General features: G+C 49.1%; 1 protein-coding gene across 5 annotated transcripts in view; it reads left to right on the plus strand.

The window, feature by feature from the left end:
* AGAP1 (ArfGAP with GTPase domain, ankyrin repeat and PH domain 1) overlaps positions 1-24,190 on the plus strand; it is a 574,797-nt gene that overhangs the window by 267,901 nt on the left and 282,706 nt on the right. For all 5 annotated transcript variants that reach the window (XM_043462059.1, XM_043462060.1, XM_043462057.1 and 2 more), the window contains exons 7-9: positions 12,881-13,008; positions 14,592-14,747; positions 22,763-22,855. In XM_043462059.1, the coding sequence (XP_043317994.1) occupies positions 12,881-13,008; positions 14,592-14,747; positions 22,763-22,855 (377 nt within the window). The remainder of the gene's footprint in view (positions 1-12,880; positions 13,009-14,591; positions 14,748-22,762; positions 22,856-24,190) is intronic.

Below are 24,190 nucleotides of genomic sequence, written 5' to 3' on the forward strand. Positions count from 1 at the left end.
TCTGAAAGGGCGAGCTTGAGGAGAGAGGCTGGCGGGAACTCGGCCAAGACTGGCAAGCCCTTCTTCCGGGGAGACCTTCGTGAACTTGGTCACGGAGGCCGTGTGACCGTCTCTTCCGAAGGGCGCCCTCACGGCAGGGCCGTCCGCTTCTTCAGCGGGGCGACCGGCGCACATCTCCCCATCCGGCAGGCGGCCTGCCGCGTCTTGCTGCTCCAAGATGCGATGAGAGAGCAGATCGGGAGCGAGGCAGGCCAGAGAGCAGAGGGAAGTCACCGCCTCCGACCCGTGGGAGGGAAAAGCCGGCTCCCGGGCAGAGCCGTGGCAGGGCCGAGCGTGTCCCGGGACCGCGCGGGTCGCCGGCGTGGACGCTGCACCGCGTGCGCCTGGCAGGTGTCGTCCCAGCGTCCCTGTGCCCGGGCGTGGCGGGGGGCAGGGGGCGAGCCGGGTGTCCCTCCCTCCCCTGCGTTCCTGCCGAGTCACCCTCAGCGCTGTGGTGCCCGTTTCCTTTTGACCCTCTGGAAACTGGAGTGGCTCGTGTGTCTGCTGGGTGCCTCAGACTCAGCAGGAGCCTGAGCCCGTCCCCAGGAGGGGCCCTGGTTCTCCAGGTGTCCTCCAGGCGTCGGATTTGTGCCAGATGCGGGGTGGGCTCGAGTCCTTTCTACACCCGGACGGGGGAATCCGGAGTCCGCACGGCGACGGAGGGGTGACGTGGTGAAGGACTTGGAGGGGGGCGCCGGGGGTCAGCGGCTGGAGAAGGACCCTGTGTCCTTCGGAGCCTGGAATCCCAGCTCACGGTCCCGAGGGAGGGAGGGTGGGCGGAGGGGCTGGAGGACTCCTCCGTGCGGCAGAGGACGTCAGCATGTCCCGAGCTGACCGTCTGCTGGGCATCCTGATGGCACACGGGGCTGCTGGAGGCAGCGCTGCAAAGCTGGGGGAGTCCAGGCGGGGCTGCGTGGCATGCCTTCTTTCTTTCTAGCGGAGAAATGCTGATTCCAGCCCCGGGCAGGCTGGCCGCGGGCAAAACCAGCTGCAGGACGTTTGGCAGCATGGTGTTGGGGTGAGTTGAAACATTTTCTATAGAGAAGTGAGTGTTCCTAGTCCTCCTGGTGTGGACACGTGGACTCTGTGTCCTTCGGAGCCTAGAATCCCAGCAGGCAGTCAGCGTCCTGGTGCCCACTGCCCCCCAGACCAGCACCTGGGTCCCAAAGCCTGATGTTGGCAGCTCCACTCTGGGGCTTGGTTTTAAGGGACAGTGTGCTCTGAAGAAACGCAAAAAAGTGGGACGTGGTTTCCGACAGGATGACTTGATGTCCCCCTTGTCACAAATAATAACTTTACATCAGACTTGGATACACGTATAAAACACACTCCTTAGACCATATTTATTTCAGTTTGAGTTTCTAAAAATGTTATGTTCTTTCATGATCTCTGTGAGGACAGGGGAAATCCAGCTGCAGGGAACAGAGTAGAAATTTCCCCTCGTTGTGAAATTGTGAAATTAATGTCAGGAGCCATGACTTTGCTCGGTCCTGAAGGTAACTGTTTATTACAGTCGGCATTTAAATCCCCCGATTAATAGGAGCAATTAAACAATAGCTTCATTTCCAGCAAATTAACAACCCTAATAGGTAATTGCGACATAAATGAAGATAAATTTGTTTTAATACAACGAGATAAAAAGAATACAGACAAGAACAGAATCTCAGATTAAGAATTCAGACTTCATTACTTCATGGGAAACTTGAAAGCTTCACCAGAAGAAATTAAAGCAAGTTTGACTTTTTTTTTTTAACCACGGCCTGTCTTCGTCTAAAGGGTTGTTTTTTTTTTTTTTTTGTAAGAAAGTATCTGGTCTAAAAGGGTTTTTTATAAAGTGTAATAGCAACGACATATTTTGTGCTGAGGTCCACAGGGTAAGTCATCAGAGGAGGTCCACCACCAAACTCTTTCTCTTGAAGACTAGCTCGGAGCGCAGGGGCTCTTGGCAGAGCTTCTTATTAGGTTTTCACTGACAAGGAACCAAAAAGAAAATGCATAGGAGAGCAGTTTTTTGTTTGTTTCCCATACACCCCTGTATTCAATTTATGATCTGTTCAGTCACAGGGAACATTTCCTTCCTTAATAATACTTGTTATAATTAGAAAACTATTCTGATGCTTTATAGTTTGTTTTGTTGAAACATGGACGTGATCAGACCAGGCCTGCTTTTAAAGTGATAATGTATCTGTTGGAGGAGGAAGTGGCAGCCCACTCCAGTGTTCTGGCCTGGAGAAGCCCATGGACAGAGGAGCCAGGCGGGCTACGGTCCACGGGGTGGCAAAGAGTCAGACGCGACTGTGATTGAGCACACACGCCATGTGTCCCTACGAAGGATGGCTCGGTCATGCTGACTTCAGACAGAGCGGTTCGTTGGTCTTAAAGTAGTGGCAGAAAAGCTGAAAGCTCTGCTAGAATAAGGATAATGACTTTCTCCTGGTGGGTCGCTGTGCCGACAGGAAGATCTGACACCCAGCAAAGAACAGGAGCGCTGGTCTCCCTAAGGAAGATCGGCAAACTCAGATTTAGGAACTATACCTTAGAAGAGGTTAAATGTCCAAACCTGCTCTGAAAGTTTTTAAACTCTGGGGGTTTAGCTAACGTTACATCCCTGAGCTCATATCCCCTTAGAAGAACACCTTTAGGTCACTTTGAGTCATCAAATGATGTGTAATCAGCCTAGAATTCCACCCCCCTTGAAAATATTAATCTATGTTAAGGGTAGATCTGCTGCTTTGGTGGATCAGTGGTAACGGACCCACCTGACAATGCAGGAGATGCAGACTCAGTGCCTGGGTTGGGAAGATCCCCTGGAGAAGGAAACGGCAACCCACTCCAGTATTCTTGCCTGGGAAATTCCATGGACAGAGGAGCCTGGTGGGCTACAGTCCCTGGGGTCGCAAAGAGTCGGACAGGACTGAGCGACTGTGCACCAAGGGTAGATATCAAAGCAGAATGTCTCAGAGCCGGGATCCTGAGTGAAGACCGTGGCAGCTCGGTCACAGCCCCCTCCCCTCCCCCTCCTCTTGTCCACACGCAGCCCCACACGCCTCCTGTCTCCACTGTCCAGGTGGAAGTCACCCGCATCTTCTAAACCACGTGGACCAGGTGTCCTTTCAAAGCATGGCCCTGGTCACTTGCCCACGAATAGTTTTGGTGGCTCCTGTGGTCTGAAGGATACAGTCTGCGCTCGTCACTCTTCTTTGCTTACGGGATTCTTACCCGTGTGTTTCCATCTCCCCTTCTAAGCTGCTTCTCCACCTCCCTCCTCTTGACGTCCTCACTGCGTCCCCTCTGGTGAGCCATCTGTTCGTTTCTTGACCCAGTAGGGGAGTGCTGGTTGAAGGTCAGGAACGCGTTGACCTTGGAAAGTACATGGAGCATCCTCTCTAGAGTTTCCAGAGGCGTCCAGAGGCCCATGAGATGGGCGCATCGTCTTAGAACGTGAGCTGACTGTATTTTCCAGCTGGCCGCAAGTATAGTAGGATTTCCACAGGAGTGTGGGCCAGGCAGGGCTGTGGGTCCCTGTGGTTCACTAGTTGTCACCAAGCATCACAGAGCCCAAGAAGCCTTCGAGATAGCTCCTTCTGCAGTCCCCACCTCCCTCTCTCTTTTTCCTTTTGCTAGTTTTTCTGGCATAGCTTCCTCTATACTCAAAACTTAGATAAGATGAAAACACGTCTAGGGGATGGGGATAGGATTACCAACAACACAGAATACCCCCCTTTAAAGTTCATTAACTTTGAGAGTTGAGAAAAATTTCACTTCAAACTTTTTTTTAATTCCTAAGTCACAAATTCAGAACTACACGGATAATTTGGTAATTAATTTCTACTTAATTAACAGGATCGTTTAATGATCCCTCAAACTGTAATTTAAAACTGAGTGGAGACATTAGGGGACCTTTTATTTGTTGCTGGAAAATTTACAACCCCTGGTGGTTTTCATTATTTGTTGAGGATTTGCCTGGTAAGCCCTCCAAGGTTCTAACAGAAGAGCCTTTCAATGCAAAGGCAGTCAGTGTTACCTCTGGGTGGTAGCACCAAAGATAGAAATAAGACAATGGCATGAACTACCGCCATGAAATTAAAAGACACTTGCTCCTTGGAAGGAAAGCTGTGACCAACCTAGACAGCATATTAAAAAGCAGAGACATCACTTTGCTGACAAAGGTCCATCTAGTCAAAGCTATGGGTTTTCCAGTGTTTATGTACGGATGTGAGAGCTGGACCGTGAAGGAGGCTGAGCGCTGAAGAATGAATCTGCCACGGGTGCACATGTGTCCCCCCATCAGAAGACTAGTGGATGAGGAAATTGTGGTACATAGACACAATGGAATATTACTCAGCTATAGAAAAGGAATGCATTTGAGTCAGTTCTAATGAGGTGCATGAAACTGGAGCCTGTTATACAGAGTGAAGTAAATCAGAAAGAGAAACACCAGTTCTGTACAGTACTGCACATATATGGAATTTAGAGAGATGGTGATGAAGATCCTAGATGCAAAGCAGCCAAAGAGCTGCATTCCTCTTTTCTTGTTTCTCCCCAACAAGTCCATTACTGTGGCAGCAGGTTTGGATTTCCTGTTTGCTGTCTGCGCTCACTCAGCATTCCTCGTGCCTTGTCTGCTCACGTATCCTGTGACTTCACTTCTGAGTTTATTTGTGAACTCATGATCAGTGGTCTTTGTCTCAGGGAACTCTCTGAGGCCTGGGTTGAGAGCACCTCTTCCAGAGGTATTTGTATTCACTTCAGTCTGACTCTTGCATGAAGGTCTACTTCAAACTAACTTTTGTGGTTCAAACTAACTTCTGGACCACAAAAGTGAGACAAAATCAGCCCCAAAACTCACATAAGTCTGGCCTGTTATTATGAAGTCTGGGGAGTATTTTCTCTCCCTGTAAGCAGGACCAAAGAATTGATGCTTTTTTGAACTGTGATGCTAGAGAAGACTCTTGAGAGTCCCTTGGACAGTAAGTAGATCAAACCAGTCCATCCTAAAGAAAATCAACCCCGGATATTCATTGGCAGGACTGATGCTGAAGCTGAAGCTTCAATACTTTGGCCACCTGATGCAAAGAGCTGACTCACTGGAAAAGACCGTGATGCTGGGAAAGACTGAGGGTAGGAGGAGAAGGGGAAGGCAGAGGATGAAATGGCTGGATGGCATCACCGACTCAAGGGACGAGAGTCTGAGCAAACTCTGAGGAATAGTGAAGGACAGGGAGGCCTGGCGTGCTGCAGTCCATGGGGTCGCAAAGAGTCAGACACGACTGAGTTACTGAAAAACAACAGCAATGAACCCCCGACCTCAAATTGTGCCTTTGAAATATTTTTGCGGAGTAAAAATTAGAGTCTCACACTAGTTGATTTTTTTTTAATTTTTTAATTGAAGGATAATCTCACGCTAGTTGGTTTGTATAAGTATGCCTGTTATAAACATTGAAATAGTCCCATAATAGATCTATAATTCATACTTCGAGTCCCATCTAACATTGTTCACTCAGAGCTCTCACCCTTCCTGGTCTCGACAGCCTGTGTCCAGCTTTTCCCAGTAGCTGAAGACCACCCCCTTGCTCAGGCTTGGCCTGGTTCACACTCAGTCTCCAGCTGGCGTCTGATGGTGGCTCCGGGATGTCGGTCAGCCGTGCCTGCTCCCGCGGTGCTGAGCTGAGCCGCGGCCCCCGGCTTCTCCGGGCCCGGACTCGCCCGCTCCCCAGCGCAGCCTGAGCACGTGGGGCCACGCTGCCCTCACAGCAGTGTTCACACAGCAGACGCTGACGTTGCTCATGGGGTCGTGGTGGGGGACGTCCGAGAGCAGATCCTTACACACCTGGTTGATGAGTTAAGTCTCCTGTACACTCGGGGAACTGGGGAAAGGCAGCTGAGAGGGTTGCCAGTCCTCGGCCTGATGGAGAAGCCCCTGCTCCCCTGGGGCCTGGACAGGGAGCCGGTGGGGTTGTAGGATCTCGGTAAATAAAGAGTGAAGAACGGATGGGGCAAGAGGGACTGCCCAGCCCAGTGTTTGAGCGGTTCTCGGTGGTCCTGTCTCTGGCAGAACCTTGGAGCTCTGGTTATGAGGAGCCGAGAACATTGCTCCCGGCTTGGGGCTCTGTGAGACGAGAGACCAAGTCACACACCCCGTCGCCTGCCTTCCCTTCCTTCTCTGGGCCCCCAGGTGGCGCTTCCAACATTCCTGTTAATTGACCGATTCCGGTAAATCGTTCAGAGGAGAGAAGATATCTTGCGGATTACATTTGCTAACACTCACTGGACTATGCCAAAAATGTCATCATGGCTAATGAAATTTTAAAAAGCTTAAGTGCTTAACTGTAGTGTTGTAGAAGACTCTTGAGAGTCTCTTGGACTGCAAGGAGATCCAACCAGTCCATCCTAAAGGAGATCAGTCCTGAGTGTTCATTGGAAGGACTGATGTTGAAGCTGAAACTCTAATACTTTGGCCACCTGATGCGAAGAACTGACTCATTTGAAAAGACCCTGATGCTGGGAATGATTGAAGGCAGGAGGAGAAGGGGATGACAGAGGGTGAGATGGTTGGATGGCATCACCGACTCCATGGACATGAGTCTGGGTAAACTCCGGGAGTTGGTGATGGACAGGGAGGCCTGGCGTGCTGCAGTTCATGGGGTCGCAAAGAGTGAGACACAACCGAACAACTGAACTGAATTAGGTGCTTAATTATGGATGTTGCAGACATCAGCTGGTACAATGCAAAGGGAGTGTTAGAGACACCGCTGTCCAGGGGCCTCGTCCCGTAAGTAGAGAGCTGGAGGCCAGGACCTGGTGTGAGTGATCGCGTGTTGGGTTGGGGAGGAGCAGTTCCTACCCCCAGGCACCAGGGATTCAGGGCTGAGAAGTAGAATTGCAGCCTTCAGCACGGCCCTGACTGCCCGTGTGTGTGTGTGTGTGTGTGTGTGTGTGTGTGTAAACGTGCAGTGATGCTCAGTCGAGGCCCGGGTAAAACATTAGCACCTGTGGGTGTTTGGGGTGCAGGGTCCCCCTGGAGGAACCTCCTGGTTAGAGAGGACAGCTCACCTAGGAGAGGTGATGCTCGCGGTACGGATTCTGAGAAGGATCTGACCTGAGGTCTGGGCCATGGTGGCAGCTTGTGTAGTGGGATTCAGAGAGCGCCGTGTGTCGTGGGAGGTGTGGTGGGCTCTGTCTGGCGTGGCAGTGGGCAGGGAGCCCAGGGGGCCGACACTATACCAGAGGGTGGTCGCATAGAGTTGGGATTGCCTCCTGTCCTTGCTGGGGTTCTGATCCAATTAAGAGATAAGATCCCAGAGGGTCAGATGATTCCTTGTTACGGGTATAGCTGTACCGAGCAATAACACTCATCTGGGTTTTCTTCTGTGGAAACCAGAACCAGACTGACTTGGTTCCAGGCAGCAGGGGAGCCCACGCCTTGCCTCCGAGCTCCGGGCACACAGCTCCCGATTGCAGGGGTGGAGAAGGGACAGCCTGTGCCAAGCTGGCAGCCACTTCAGTCACTTAAGTGGGTTGGGCCTTCGCAGGAGGGCTTGGGAAGAGGTCAGAAGAGTTGGGGCCGTGGGTCCCTGGCTCCTTGGGAAGTAATAACGGGAGTGGAGAACCCACCCCTCCTACACATGGAAGAGCCCTGTTTTGCTGAGAACTTTCAGCTCTGACGTCGGTGTGGTGACGGGACGTGTTGCAGGACTGTTAGTAGAACCAGGTCGGGGAGAGCTGCCCTCACAAGGCTGCCTGCAGTGTGTTCTGCAGGCGGCAGTGATGCTGGAGACGGCAGTGATGGGGGGACGACTTCAGAGGCTGCTTCAGGAGCCGGCCACGGGCGGATGGAGTTAGGGTCCAAGCAGTGGTCGTGAAGATGAATTTACAAGAAATTCCGGTGGAAGAATCCATCTCTTCGGGCTCCTTTGTCCCTGCCCTGGTGTCTCAGGGGATGGTACAGTTAGAGCTGGGAGACGGCGTGAGACCCAGGCTGGGCCACAGGGACGTCAAGGTGCATCCAGGGGGGTGTGGAGTCAGTCTTTGGATCCACGGTCCCAGAAGCTGGAAGGACGCGAAGCAAGGCTGTGTGGATTTGGGAGCCCCTGGCTGGAAGAGGAAATGGCCGAAGCAGGAAGCCTCAGCACCCAACGTCTGTCGAAGGAAGCCAAGAAAGAGGTTCTGCCAGAGAGGACCCTGGAGAGTTGGTGTCAGGGGAGGAGGAACCGTCAGTGGTGCCCAGGGCTGCCCAGAGGTCGAGCTTGGCAATGGCAGGTTTCAACCAAGGGCACAGAGGCAGAAGCTGGGTTGTGGCGGTCAGGACGACCAGGGAGGGTCGTCAGAGAGAGTCTCTGCAGGCACGGGGCGGAAGGGTGCACAGGCCCGTCCTGGGCGCGCCGGGGTCTGGCAGGGCGGAGTTGTGAGCACTCCTGGAAGCAGACGGACTGCGTCTGAACCCCTGCTGTGCCGATGGCTCCGCTTGCCTCGTTTTCCTCATCTGCGAAATGGGACTGTGAGGATTAAACGGGTTAGTAGACAGGATGCTCTTTACCGCTGACCCAGTGGTAAAGAGTCCTCCTGCCAATGCAGGAGACCCGGGTTCAATCCTTGGGTCAGGAGGATCCCCTGGAGAAAGGAAATGGCAACCCACTGCAGTATTCTTGCCTGGAGAATCCCAGGGACAGAGGAGCCTGGCGGGCTACAGTCCACGGGGCTGCAAAGAGTCAGAGACGACTTAGGGACTAAACAGCAGCAGACAGGATGCTCAGCCTGCTGGCCCATTGTTCAGATGTAAGGGTCAAAGGTGGTGGGGGGGAGAGGAGGAGGATGGCCCCCAGATCCTGGTGAGAGGTGGACCTGATTCCCTTGAGGGGCCCAGACTCATTCTTTCTGCTCCTCCTCCAGTGCGAATGATTTGAGAACCAGGAGAAACAGAAATTGGGCATTAGGCCAGGTTTTAATGAGGTCTTATTTGGGAGCTATCTGAGAGTCTTATTTTTACACACTAATTAAAGCGTGTCATTTATCATCTCTCCAATAGAAAATTCAAAATCTGTGGAGAAAGTAAATGTATAACTCGCTTTTTCTGGTTGCTTCAGTTCTTGAATCAACTTCTTTTTAATTGAAGAAGGGAAATATATTTATGAACGCATACTTAAGGGCACAGCTGAAAAATAAAGATCTCAAAGTCATCACGCCAGTAGAGAAGGGGCCTCTGCCATCCCCCAGGAACCACTCAGGCCTTTTCTAGGCCCTGGAAGTTGCTTCCTTATATTTGAAGTTTCTACAGTGAGATTATGGATACAGTTAAAGGGCATTTATCACCCAAATAAAACTTCAAAATTCTGGAGGGAGTGACACTTGCTTATTCACTCATTTGTTTATATTTGACTGTGTTTAATATTTTTTCCCTTTGGATTTTATTGAGCTAAAACTGACAGACATATAAGATGCTCAGTGCAGTGATTCAGCTTGCATCATGAAATGATATCACAGTAAGTTTAGTGAACATCCACCATCGCATATAGATAAAAAAGAAATGGAAGCATATCTTCCTTTGATGAGAGCTCCTAGAATTTACTCTCTTAGTAACTTTCATCTGTAACAGGAGCAGTGTTAATTATGCTTCTCATGTTGTACCTTAGTCCCTAGGAAGTGACTTTTAAAGCAGCACCAAGTACTATTGAAATACCAGGTTAATGAAACTGGTTCGCATCTGGCGGCATGCTGCCGTTCACCCAGTCGCAGAGAGTCAGACACGACTCAGCGACTGAACACCACCACCACCCGGGAAAGGGGCAAACGTTTTCCGGGTCTGCCCCCGACAGCGTTTCAGACTCGGGCTGAGCTCCTGTGGCAGCTTTATACAAGCGCGTGCCACCCAAACGGGTAACATCCAGCTTGATGATAAAGGCTCCGGAGCCTCTTACGCGAGCTCAAGTGTTGTGTTTCTGTTTTATTCATTCATCGCGTGTATTTGTATAAAATATGTAACACTCACTTGTGGAGTGATTAAATGAAGACAAAATCTCTGATCATAAAGATCGCCCAGCCAGTGTAATCTGGGGGGCAAGTAAGATTCATGTTTTAAGTCGACTGACCTTAAATGTTCTGGGTATCAAGCGCAGTTGAAGGCTATAGTTACAGGAGAACAGATACCAGGTGAGCTGATGACTGTAGTTACAGGAGAACCGAGCCTCCCTGCTCTGGGACCCCATTTCCCTTGAGCTGTTACTGGGCGGGGGGCCTCATCCACGTGTGGCCACAGTGGGCAGGAGGCTTTTCAGTGTGGAAAAGAAGGAGGCTCAGCCTTACAAACCAGTCACTGTGTCTCCTCTTCCTTCTGGAGTCAGCTACTTCCATTGTCCCCCTGTGAAGTGTCCCCCACTTTTATGGGTTACCCTGTATTTCTGAAGCAGTCTATGTATTTTAGCACAAAATATTTGGAACTCATTTCCTCGCTTCCATTTGTGGGTAGACATAAAAATAATGGCGAAATAAAACAAATAGGCTTAAAAGTTCTAGTTAGGCTTAAAAGAATGCTATGAGTTATTAGAGGCTGTGACTTCATATTTTGTTATAAATGTAGCAAAGCAGTAATTCCATGGACAGAAGAACCTTAGTACTTAATGTGTGGTTGATGCTTTGCACGGCCCTTTCGGTCCCCTTGTGGGAGTCTTAATGGGTAAAGGTTCTCTCTGCCCATGGACTTGCTCTTTCTAGCCTCCGTGTGGGGAGGAGAGAAAATTCTTTTCCATTTGGAGTGTCATAAAATGAGGATTTTAATAATGTATTCGACTTGTTTTAGAAAGTTTCTCAACTCCCCCTTAGAGTATAAAACACTTACCAAGAGTGTCTATAGAAAGAAAGAAAAGTGAAGTCGCTCAGTCGTGTCTGACTCTTTGCCACCCCATGGACTGTAGCCTACCAGGTTCCTCCGTCCATGGGATTTTCCAGGCAAGAATACTGGAGTGGGTTGCTATTTCCTTCTCCAGGAGATCTTCCCAAGCCAGGGATTGAACCCAGGTCTCCCGCATTGTAGGCAGATGCTTTACCGTCTGAGCCACCAGGGAAGTCAAGAATGTCTATAGAGTTGTCCAAATAGTTTTGCCCTGTTTAATTCTGATGTTTATGCTTTTTCTGTGAGATTTAAGATGAAATCCTGTATGGTCATCCAACTGAATAGTAGCTGTGAGGTCAGGAGGAGAATAAAAATGCATTAGAGTTGATCATCAAAATAAAATTAAAAAGTTCTTTATTTTTGTTTTTTAATGGAAGTAAATTGGCAGTCACCCTGACAATCGTGATTGTAAGTTATTTAACTTTTGGTCTTGGAATTTCAGCTCACCTATACAACACATGTTTTGCAGGTGTTGGAATCTGTTCTTGGGTTTTAGTTTCGAGTTCACATAGTGATTTTTGAAATATTCTAATGTGCATCTTCAAAGACCTCAGATCAATACGCCAATGGCTTTGAAATGACAGAGTGTTGCGATATTCCTCTGTAATTTAAACATGATTAGCTGATGAAGGTTATGATCAATACACTATGGAAAGATAAATTAATTGATATCATCCTTTCAGGATGATAAGAGGCCTATTGGAGGTGGGATGTAACTAATGAGGCTGCTGTTTCATCTCTGTGAGCCATTTTTTATATATTGCATTTTCACTTAATCATATTTATACTATCATTCATTTACATGAAAGCCATAAGCTGTGGACAGATCAGCTCCTTATTAACATTGTATTCATTTGGACAAGAAATGATCCGCGGCCACTATGCATGCTCCTTCTGCGTCATAACCCGCTGCTGGGGACAGTGTGTGTTCCTTTGCATGAATGTCTTTAAAAATAGCCACTCTCTGGGCAAAGACAAGGATTGAATATCATTGAACTTAATTACAGCTCGTCCCCAAAGACACACATCTATTCAAATAAAAGCTGCGGTTATTCTCCTGGAGTGACACCTATTGGTGTAGGAAGAGTTTTCTAATCCTTGACTTCCTTTCCAATTAAATAGGCTGGTATGCTTTATCAGCCAGCCTATTTGCCAGGAGAAGTTATGACTGGTGGAATTTAGATTTGTATTGATTAAGATAAACTCTCAATGTGTATAGCTGTATATTTAAATTAAAAAAAAGTCTTTTGAGATAATTGCATGTCCTTGAATGTAATTCTATGCAGTTGCTTGTAGAGTTGAGAGTAATTCTTTAGGCTATGCAAAAAAAAAATAGATAAATAAAATAGATTTTTTGATTTCCAAAAGGATTTGGTTTAAATTCCCTTGTCTTATTTAGGATGATTTTTGCTGCAAGTAATTGGGGGGAAAAATCATTAGAATGATTTAAACAAAATAGATATGTATTTTCTGTGGTTTACCTATAAAGCTTCTGAGACAGTCTGCCCAGGGTTGTCAAACCAGAGACTCAGTTCCTAGAAGGGGCTCATGTCCCACCAAGTGTGGCTTCCACCTCCCAAGGTCACTGCCAGGGCTACAGCCAACATATGTGCCTTTTATGCAGCCAGAAGGAAAAGGCCATGAGGGAGAAATAGGCCAAGGGCATCTCTCTTGAGGGTGCTTCTGGGATGCTGCCATGTGACCCTCCTGCTGACATCCTATTGGCCAGAACTTGCTCGTGTGGCCACGTTTAGCTGGGGGCAGGAGGATGGACCAGGGGAAGCCCCAGGGAATGTCATACCTCTCCTGGTCGTCCTGTGTCCCACTGAAAGTCAGGAATTCTGTTACTGTGGAGCAAGGGGACGGTGGGTGACTGAGACGGTCCTGGGCCCCTGCCACGTGCCCTGGGTTTGGAGAGCAACCTCACAGAGACCTCCTCTGTCTCCTTGCCCGCAGTTGCCCAGAAGATTGTTGCCACGAGGAAGAAGCAGCAGCTGTCCATAGGTCCCTGCAAGTCCCTCCCTAACTCACCCAGCCACTCGTCCGTCTGCTCCGCACAGGTGTCCGCCGTACACATCAGCCAGGTATGTCGGTCCCCTGAGAGGCTGGGCTGGAAGGCAGGCGCGAGCCGGGGAGGACACGCCTGCCGGAGAGGGTGCTCAGCCAGCTCCAAGGTGGATTTCTCTTCCAACTTGCAAATAAGAGCGTGTCCGTAACTGACGTAACATCTCCTTCGGAAACTGCTGTGGCCCAGTGTTTTTATGGGAATCAGTCTTTAATGCTCCCGTCTCCACGCCGTCTCTGCTGTTGATTTAAATGACCCCGAGTTGGTCCTCATTCTCGTCTTCTTGTAGGCTGAGCGGCTGTGGGTGAATCTCATTGGCTCTTCCCACAATATGCTTCAATACGGTAGCAGTTCTGGGTTAGAGTCCCCTTTTCCCTTATGCCCTGTGGAAACTAGTGACTTTTTTAAGTCTTTATTGACTGTTACAATAGTGCTTCCCCTGTTTTACATTTTGTGGGGTTTTTTTGGCCACGTGTGTGACATGTTGGAACTTAGCTTCTTGAAGAAGGATCGAATCTGCACCCCTGTGCTGGAAGGTGAAGTCTTAACCTCTGGACCGCCAGAGAAGTCCCACTAGTGTCTTTCTGTTGCAACATTTTGCTATTTATTTGGAAGCAAATAATAAAAGTTGCTTTGAAGAACCTAACCAAAATCCCAGAGGGGAACTGTTGGCTTATTTTTGCCTGCTCTCCTGTCTTCGGTTCACATTTCTCAGACAGGTGTTATGTTGACACTTCTTAAACAGATTTAGTGAGAAGGTTAGGCATCCTGTGTTTGGTTGCTTGAGGAGAAGGGAAGTGCGTTTACAGTGGGGCCCTGCAAAGGTACCGTGAAGGTACCGTCCAGGCTGTTAACATCCCCACCACTGGCATCTATAACTCTCCCTGAATCTTGAAACGTCTTCCAGATGCATCCACGTTTCCAAGAGGCCATTTTCTTTTTTTAAAACTAATTTTGTTTGGAATATAATTGATTTACAGTGTTGCGTTAGTTTCTGCTGTATAGCAGAGTGTCATTTATACATGTATTAATACACATGTCCCTTCTCTCTCAGATTCTTTTTCCATATCGGCCCTGACAGAGCATTGAGTAGAATTCCTTGTGCTCGGCAGCAGGTCCTTATTAGTCATCTTTTTTATATGTAGTGGTGTGTATATGTCAATCACAGTCCCCCGATTTATCCCGCTAAGAGGTCATTTTCAAAATGTGGATTCTGGTCCTCTGGGGCACAATTGTGCTCTTTCTGCCTCTAATCTAGCACAGTGAAGGGACCACAGAAACCACTTAGTTCAGCCAGTCCCTTCCTCTTTCAGAGGAAATAGAAAATAATTACATTTTCACTCTCAAGAAAAATTAAACGAGAGAGACTTCCCTGCCTTCAGTCCCTTTTCTTAACGGAAATGACGCTGAGCGGATCTCTCTCTTCTAGAAGGAAACCAAGCATCCTTCATGCCGATTCCACCAGCCAGTGGGAGAGGCCGGCCCACCCGTCGGCTGCACCTGCTGTGTGTGATTTGCCGGCCCGTGGGTTACGGTCCACGCCGGTGGTGAGTGAGGCTCCCAGAGTGTGTCCCTAACAGCCTTGGCCTCTGATCATTACAGACGAGTAACGGGGGCGGGAGCCTGAGCGACTACTCCTCCTCCGTGCCGTCCACGCCAAGCACCAGCCAGAAGGAGCTCCGCATTGACGTGCCGCCCGCGGCCAACACACCCACGCCTGTCCGCAAGCAGTCCAAGCGCCGGTCCAACCTCTTCACTGTGAGTGTCCCCCGGGGCTCGGAGCGTGGGTCCCGAGACGGTCACTGAGTGGTCCTCTGGCCGCCAGGTGGTCAGAGACGGGTGTAGTGTCTGATCCCAATGAACAGGAAGGGCAGTGAGTTCCGTGGACTCTCAGAATATTGCAGGATGCCGAGATGCAGGTACTGAGCAAGCTGGGACTTGCTCAGTTGCAGGGAGTCCTGATGGGTCAGAAATGAAGAGCCAGAGACTTGGATAAAGGTGTTCCTGGTCCTGCTACTCCCTTGGTCTCCAGCTAACGACTTGTCCTGTTCGATACATGCAGGTGACAGACTCTGCCAGGGTTCCCCACACATGTGCATCCAACCTTCGAGATGAGATGTGTAAACCCTATAGATAGACAAACGCCCTGCTCCTTAGGCTGGAGTGCTGAGGATTTCCTCGGAGTCTGTAGAGGCTCACGGACACGAGCCTGTCCGCTTGGACTTTTCTTCAGAACCGTTTGCAGGGCACTGGTGTACATCAGCTCTCGGGGCTCAGGTTTATGAGCTCAGAATCTGTGCAGGGGACCCAGGCGTGTGTAGTTTTTTAAAAGCTCCCTGAGCAGTTGGGATGTCCCCTTAACAACAAGAGGACACAAAAGCGCGGCCACCCTGTCCTCTCCCTTGCACACAGCAGACATTACCCATCAATGGTGGAGAAGGTTTTGCAGTTGAGCCCAGAACTCCAGACACAACACTCCAGGCAGAGCTACTGCCATGTGGCTGGAGTCATTTGACTTGAGAAGAACACTTTCCTTCCTGGGACTAGGTCTGTGTATTATAAGTACAGGCTTTCAAACCAGGGGTTCTCATCCAGGTGCTTTTGCTCTGCCAGAAATTTGGCAGTTTCTGGAGAAGGTTTGCATTGCCTCAGCTGGGGGGTGGGGCTGGGCGTGGTCCTGCGGGGCTCTAGTTTGGGTACCAGCCATGGAGGCGTTCCACATCCCACAGCGCACAGGGCAGCCTCACGACGAGGATGTCTCCAGCATCCAGTGCCTTGTCTTAGAAAGGGAAATTTGACTTCTCTCAGAAAGTTGCTCAACTCTAGCGTTCAGCGTCAGGGTGCCCTGTTTGCAGCCATATGATTTCTCCTCTTGGTTGGTCCCTGGTTTGGGAAGATTCCCCTGGAGAAGGGAATCACAACCCACTCCAGTATTCTTGCCTGGAGAATCCCATGGACAGAGGAGCCTGGCGGGCTACCATCCGTGGGGTCTTGAAGAGTCGGACATGACTGAGTGAGTGACTGACACTTTTTCTTGATTGATTATTACTGACTTCGGTGCAAAGAAGTTCAGTATTTCCTGGCTCGAGCTAAGGAGGCTTCTCCAGGGGTGGCCACGAGTCTGTTACCTGATCCCCTGCCCTGATTTGGAGATGGCGGGGTTTTTTTTGTTTGTTTGTCTGGCACAGCACATGGGGTCTTAGTTCCCCGGTCAGGGATCGAACCCGCGCCCCCTGTATTGAAAGTGGAGAATCTTAATTACTGGACTGCTACAGAAGTCCCTGAAGATGGCGTTCTCCACGGTGAAGGAGGGTGCCAGGTACAGCAGATCCTCTGGCCCTCTCCCACCGTGTCCACGGCAGTTGTCCAATCAGATGGTCTTATTGCCAAAAGGTCTGTTGCCAACAGCGCACACTCCCTCCTCACAACTATTCCCTTCCTCGGATCCTTGCCCCGTGCCCTGTGAGTTCTGGCAGGCGCTGCTGTTGGAGGGCCAGAGGATCAGACAGGCTCAGCCTCTGACCTCTACTGCCTGGGGCTATGTGACCTTGGGCAAGGAATTCAACCTCTCTGAACTGGAAACAACAGTAGTTGCAGTGAGGTTGCTGGAAAGATTCCCTGTAGGGACGAAGAGTCCTTTGCTTTCATTTTTATCTCACCATCCCGCTGTTACGGAGTAACTTGTATTAGTGCATAAGCAGAAGTAGCAGTTAATTGGGAGGGAGGTGCTTAGGTGTGTGCAAAATACAGGTGCATACCTGATATCCTTAAAGACGTCCACTACGAGACGCTGGACTGTGGACTTTCTTCAGACACACTGAGACTGGCAGCAATCACCTAAGCAGCGCTTGTGGCTTATCCATCCACCTGTCACACGTGTGCCCACCCAGGTGGGGGCTTCCAGGTGAGGCGGGGTCACCTCGGAGAACAGGCTGTGGATCGACCCAGGGCTCCATGGACCTGAGGCGGAGCCCGCAGAGAAGGCGGGTGGGCCGTGAGCGGGACACCAGCGTAGCGGGGAGGAGGGGCCCTGGAACGTGGACCAGAGCACCTTCTGTGTGTTTGCCGCTTCTTCTAGGGCATGGCGGGAGGAAGGGACACCCAGGCTCATGACAGCTTCTCAGGGTCACCTTTCTTGGTCATTGGCTTTGGTCTGTCTTCAAGGCAAGAGGCGAGAAGCTGGGAAGTCTCTTTGAAACGGGGCTGCTCATGCACGTGCCATCCCACACCTATATGGGCACCTCTGGGGTCTGAAGGTGCTGGAAAGTAGTGTCCTGGGAACCTGCCAGAGGAGACATGTTAAGGCAGGAAGAAGCAGATGAACAGTAACTCGGGTGATAAGCCTGCCCTTCCCCACTGCTGTCTGCGCGGCCGGATTTGTTTTCCATCAGGCGTGGGTGTTGTCAGTCAGCCCAGGTTCGAGAGGAGGTGGACTGGGATGGGGCTTCTGCCTGCCCAGAGGAGAGCAGAGCGATGGGACCCCTGCCTCCACACAGTTGGAGCCGTGCACACGTGTATACACCGAGTCCAGGCGCCCAGACCGCGGCCAGCTGTCCAGGCCGGGTCGGACAGTGCCAGAACCAGGGCAGCCCCGTCCTTATGGTGACTGGAGATCCCCATGGATCATGTCATAATTAATGCAGCTGGTGGTGGATGCGAGGGCCTGCCTGTGAACCAGGGCAGGATCGAGGCTTGGTCTCTACGTGTTGGAAAGTGGTCTGAGGGTAAATCCTTTCAGAAGCTGAATCCATTGCACTGTTGTTACTATTGGGAACATGACCCCGAATCGGGGTCATGAAGAAGCTACCTTCACAGCGGGTTTACATCATGGCGTTGAAGGAAAAGACTGGAAACCTGTATCTTATCACTGCCAGTTTTGACCCTGAACAAAGCGACGGCGCTGATGGTGATGGTGACGGGTGGGTGTTGCGCGCTGAAGATCTCAAAGTGATAACTCCACTAGATGTCAGTGTCACCCAGGGAATGACAAGAGGCAAATTGATCTTGAAATCGTGGCCAATTAAGAAACTAGATTCTCCTTGTTACCGGTTTGCTCCTATTCTTAAATATGTAAAATGTCATAACCTCCTCATCCCTGGCAATTGTTAGTAATCACTGACTTCAATTAGCGAAAAGCATATTTATTGAAAAATGTGTACTAGGAGGATGGAAGTGCCCTACATCGACCAATCTTAGTGAATAAAAACCCACTCAGGCTGGGACGGTAATGCGCAGATGAAGGAGCTTCGGCTTCCTCATTTATGAAGATCTTCCTAAAGAGGCCAGCGTTAATTAAGTAGTACACACACCAGTCTGCAAACACCATGCTTATAAATTTTATAAAGTGACTGCAGTGTGCCGCCCTGGGCTAACGTTCTTCAGTCCCAGATGCTTCTGTTTGTATATACACACATGCAAAAATAAGCAAAAGTCTGAGCAAAAAATAAATCAAACACACACCTTTTACAAAAGACTACAAACTTGCAGATCTCTCTCATAGTAGCAAGTTTTGTGTTCTGTAGGCAGTAGGAACCATCAGTCACTAATAAAAAAGCTGAATTGATATCATATCTTGCTTATTTCTTTGAAAAAAATTATTTTGAAATAAGAAATATTTAAAGGCTATATCCATTGAATTCCCAGTCCTGTAATATATACTCTTAGGATGAGTAGTTTCATAGCCCTGATTTATTAACATGTGGTTCAAATGTTTTATTAGGACGTATTTTCAAACATATAGGAATTTAAAAACACATGCGTATACTCACCCTGCAGCTCATAGACTGCGAGCATTTTTCTGCCACGGCGGCTGCTACTACTTCTAGAAATAACCCTGTCACAGATAAAGAGTGCAGAATATCCATCCCCCCACCCCCCATCCGGGAATCGGCATTCCTTTGGATGCAGTGTCTGTCATCTGCGCCCACGTCTGCGCCAACTCTTTCCTCCACGTGTCCACAAATTGTCCGGCGCCTTGCTCTGCCTGCCTTCAACCTTTATAATCCCGATGTCACTTAACGTGGTTATTTCTCAAAGCTTGCCATATAATGCCGACACCCCAGAACAGAGCCAAGTGCACCCAGTAACCAAAGATTGTGAAAAGCCATTGCCCAGTTCACAGAGACTCTGTAAAAAAATAAGGCAGCAGAATGGATAGTATAAACAGAGCTGTTTGAGTGGCATTTTGTCTTCTGTAGGGAAGGGAGCGTGGATCCTGGGACAGTGTGTTCCTGCAGTCTCGGACTTCCTCATCGGTTGGAGGGGAAGGCGGGCCTGTGTGTGATAGTGAGGGCGCTTGGCCGTGAAGCTCCTTGTTCTCGGGGGCAGGCCGCTGGTGGGGTGCCCCTCACAGCTTCCTTTATCACCTGAGGGGCAGCTGAACGTGTCTCTGACGAAGGAGATGGTAATTAGGTTTATCCGAGCCTTTCTTTCTGCCGCGCTCACTGTTTGCAGAGGCTCTGCGGTCACTCTGACTTTTCTCTGATGGGTGTGATACACTCCTGTTAGGGTTCTGGTTGTGTCTCAGGTAGATGCCTTGCACACTCACTCCTGACCCCCCGGCAGCGGTACCCAGGGCAGCTTTGGATCTGATGCTTTCAAGGAGCCATTTGAGTGGCATTGTGAGGCTGTGCTGTGGGTGATGTAGTCTCAGGGCTGGCAGAAATATCAGGAGACCTTACTGGGAATCTATACGTGCTGTGGTGTCTTATGTCCAATGGGTTTGTTTTAGTTTAGCTGTTGGATTTCCGGTTTATAATATATATCACAGACTGCTGTACCAAAAGTCGCTATAGGATGGAGACACAGTAAACCCTTTTGCCTAACACATTACCACCACTCGGTCCATGGAGTTTTATTTATTTTTTTCATGAAGTTTTAGTTTTACGGTTCTCTCCACCCAAGTGTGAGAGTCATTGGGAATTTCTGTTGCATTTTGGTGGGGAAGTTTTCCCTCAGTTTCCACCTCATTCATCTCAGGGTATGTGATCAGACATGGAGTTTAATTCCTGATCCTGCTTCCTGTGGAATCTGGAATTCTCTGACGACGGAGTGGTTGTGGAGACAGATGTGCTGCCTTGAGGAAGATGTTCATTTTTTTAATGTTTGTTTTGTTAATTATTCTGGTTAATAGAGAATAATGAAGATGGATTTCCAGATTTAGAAATTCAGAATTCTTAAAATTCCAAAAGTACCATTAGTGGTCTCTGTTGATGTGAAACAATTTTAAATGTCATCGCTGTGAGCTTTGAATCTCATTTACAAATAGTAACCTCAAATTCCAGCTTTCTCATGAACTGAGACATAGGGAAAACAGAACTTATGTAAGAGCTGTTACATAGCTCTTACCACAGGTTATTAATTAAACAGTTAATTAATGAAAGAGAAAAGTGAGCCCCTAACTCTTTAACTAAAGTTCCTGACAAGGAATTGATAAATCTGTATTTATTTCCTGCCGAGCCCAAAGGTTAAACATCACGTTTTATATTCTTCCACAACTTTCTGTTTGTTGCTTGTTCCATTTTCTGGTACCTCATTCCAAGCTTCTAGCATCCTAAAGAAACACAGGTGCACAGTGCCTGGCACTTAGTAGGTGCTCAGTAAATAATGTCAGCTTCTGCGCATCATCAAAGCAGCCTGTCTTCTGTGGAGCCCATGGGCTCATCACAGTCCCTGATCCAGGTTTACGTCGTGGGAACTTTTCTCCTTATACCCCATGACATCACTCCCTTTAATATTTAAAATATATATATATATATATATATATATATATATATATATCAGCAGCTCCATCTCACACCCTTTAAAACTGGATTTCATTAGCTTCTCATTGCCGCACTGGACACCACAAAGTCTGGTCCTTTCATATATCATCTCAGATTTGAAAAGCACATGAAAATGTTTCTCCATTTTCAATATTGCGTGAGTAATGTTCCCATTGAAAAGTAATGGAGTGGAGTTGTCACTTGTCAGCACAGTTATTAAGGAGGACGAGTCTCAGATCTTTCTCTCATAATAAAATAAATCTGTCAGAAAATCATCGTGCTCACAGTTTCTCATGCCACCAAGCGATGGAGACTTAGCTGTGGTTGCTCCTTCAATGTCCCCAAGTCATGGTGTCCTGGGGTGGCTTCCCTGGGGCCCCCGTTGACACCCTCCCTGCTGGCCGCCCTCCTCCAGGGTGAGCACACACGTCATTATTGCCAAGAAAACTGTCAGGAACTCGGCAAACAAAGCCACTCATTTTCCCCCAAAGTACTGATATTTTACCCCCAAAGATATCTTCAACTTTATTTCCCCTTGGTTATTTTCTGTGGTATCTTAACACCAGTTTAACTTTGAATTTGCTTGTTTCTGACTATCCAGAAGCAATAAAAAGGAACGTTAATGGCAGCTCGATATGAATTAGGAGTATCCCGTTGAATTGCACAGCTGAGACGTTAATAGAATTTTTAAGATCCTTCAGATGTTAATTAAATATATACATTTATGTCACAGGTTTCCCAAACAAGCAGCGAGGAGTTCTTTTCTCCTCGGCTGGATTTAACTGCAGCTTCAGAATGTGTTTTCCTGTTGGGCGTTACTTTCCTGTATGGTCCATTGGTTTCTCGTAATTGAATTTTGAACTTCTTTACAAAAGAATTAAAAGATGATTTTGCAGTGGAAAAGTGGGAAGGAAAGTTTAGAAAATTCCCTATAGTGTGATGACTTGGTGGCGATGGACGCCCAGCAGTCTGTTCCTGGGATATGTGTGCATGCACAGGGGTACACACACAGCTTATCCATGTGGGTACACACACTGCTGGTACACGTGGGTACACACATAGCTCATACACGTGGGTACGTGCACAGCTGGTACACGTGGATACACGCACAGCTGGTACACGTGGATACACGCATAACTTGTACACAGGGGTACACACACAGCTGGTACACGTGGGTACATGCACAGCTGGTACACATGGATACATGCACAACTGGTACATGTGGGTACACGCACAGCTGGTACACGTGGGTACACGCACAACTTGTACGCAGGGGTACACACACAGCTGGTACACGGGGGGTACATGCACAGCTGGTACACGTGGGTACACACACAGCTGGTACACGTGGGTACACGCACAACTCGTATACAGGGGTACACAGACAGCTCTTACACATGGGTACACGCACAGCTCGTACACGTGGGTACACGCACAGCTGGTACACATGGGTACATGCACAGCTGGTACACGTGGGTACACGCACAGCTCACCCATGTGGGTACACGCACAGCTGGTACACGTGGGTACACACACAGCTCACCCATGTGGGTACATGCACAGCTGGTACACATGGGTACATGCACAGCTCGTACACATGGGTACACACACACAGCTCGTACACGGGGGTACATGCACAGCTGGTACACGTGGGTAGACGCACAGCTCACCCATGTGGGTACACGCACAGCTGGTACACGTGGGTACACACACAGCTCACCCATGTGGGTACACACACAGCTGGTACATGGGGGTACACGCACAGCTGGTACACGTGGGTACACGCACAGCTCACCCATGTGGGTACACGCACAGCTGGTACATGGGGGTACACGCACAGCTGGCACACATGGGTACACACACGCACAGCTCGTACATGGGGGTACACACACAGCTCATGCAGGGCTTCTTCAGGTGTGTATTTTGCAGAAGCCGCGCAGGTGGGTTTCACCTCCGCAATCTGTGAACCGCAGCCCTTCCCCAAAGGCTAACTTTATTTTTGCTTTTCAGTCTCGGAAAGGGAGTGACCCAGACAAAGAGAAGAAAGGCCTGGAGAGTCGAGCGGACAGCATCGGGAGCGGTCGAGCCATCCCAATTAAACAGGTAACGCGGCTTCCCCCCACCCCCGCCCGGCCCTGTAGCCGGAGACACACCCCGGGTCTCTCCTCGCTGTGAGGCTGGCTCGCACGCCAAGGTTTGTTTGATGTGCTCCGCTGATGAATGTAGAAGTCACTCACTTGACATCAATTAGAAGAGGTTCCTGTGTGTATTAAAATAGGATCATTAGAATAAGAAGAGGGGAAATGTGACAACAGACCTAATGAAGTGCAGTCTGCCCGCCTGCATATGGAGTGCGTTTCGAGACTGCGCTGGCTTCAAAGGCTGCCTTTGTAGCGCGGCTTTGATTGGGCCGCTGGCCGCCAGGCAACAGGGGTAAATCAGATCCCCGTACAAGAGCCCCTTGTGATCACAGGAATAGCCCGACGTGGCCCTAATTTGCTCTCGCAGACGGACATCTGAACACGGTTGCAGGCTGGTTTGTAACAACGAGGCAATTAGTTGTGATAATCATAGCCGGTGTGTCAGCTGTGCGCTCTTGTTTGTAATTTGCTAATGAAGGAATTGTAACTTTGATTAGGTTCAGTTTCATTTAGACCTTATTATATAAAGGAACATTTACAGCTGTAATGTGGGGCCTTAATTAAACTTCCTCATTACACAACAGGACTCGAACACAGGCATTTGTTTTGGCCTATGTCGCTAGCCTGGAATCGGTTTTCATTAGCCCAGAAGCTGGGTACCAAATGACTTTATGTCTCAAGGAAAAGGGGAATTCGCAAGACCTATTTGGCTGTGATAGTTCCCAGGGAAATGAAATGAAAGTGTTCAGCCCCGCAGCGTGGCTTCTGGAAATGCCGTCTTTTAGTTCTGAAGAAGGCCGGTTGGTTTCGAGTGTTTTCTGCTTAAGGGGAAGAGGAGTCCGTGGGCAGGATGACAGCTCTGCCCCTGCAGTTGTAGCTGGACACGGATCCCGTAGGAGCTCGTGTTGGCACTGGCCACCCTTCAGGAGGGCTAGAGTCTTTCCGCTTGAAACAGGTAGCCTGTGGCTTCACCTGGGGACCCGGCAGTTTCTGCACGCAGGTGTGGGCGGGCCCCAGCATCACAGGTGAGACAGAGACGGAAGTCCACAGGGTTTCACAAGGTGCCTCCAGAGACTGGGGAACTGATGTGTAGGCTGGCATGGAGAACCCCTAAGAGCAGTCTCCTTCCCTCCTCTTTGCTGTTCTCACTTTTTTTTTTTAATTGAAGTATACTTGATTTACAATGCTGTGTTTAATTTCTGCTGTGCAGCAAAGTGACTTAATTATATGTATATATATATGTCTATATGTACACATACACACACATTCATATGTATTTATGGGGTGTGTATTTATA

The sequence above is a fragment of the Cervus canadensis genome, chromosome 2, assembly GCF_019320065.1.
Source record: "Cervus canadensis isolate Bull #8, Minnesota chromosome 2, ASM1932006v1, whole genome shotgun sequence".
NCBI lineage: Eukaryota > Metazoa > Chordata > Mammalia > Artiodactyla > Cervidae > Cervus > Cervus canadensis.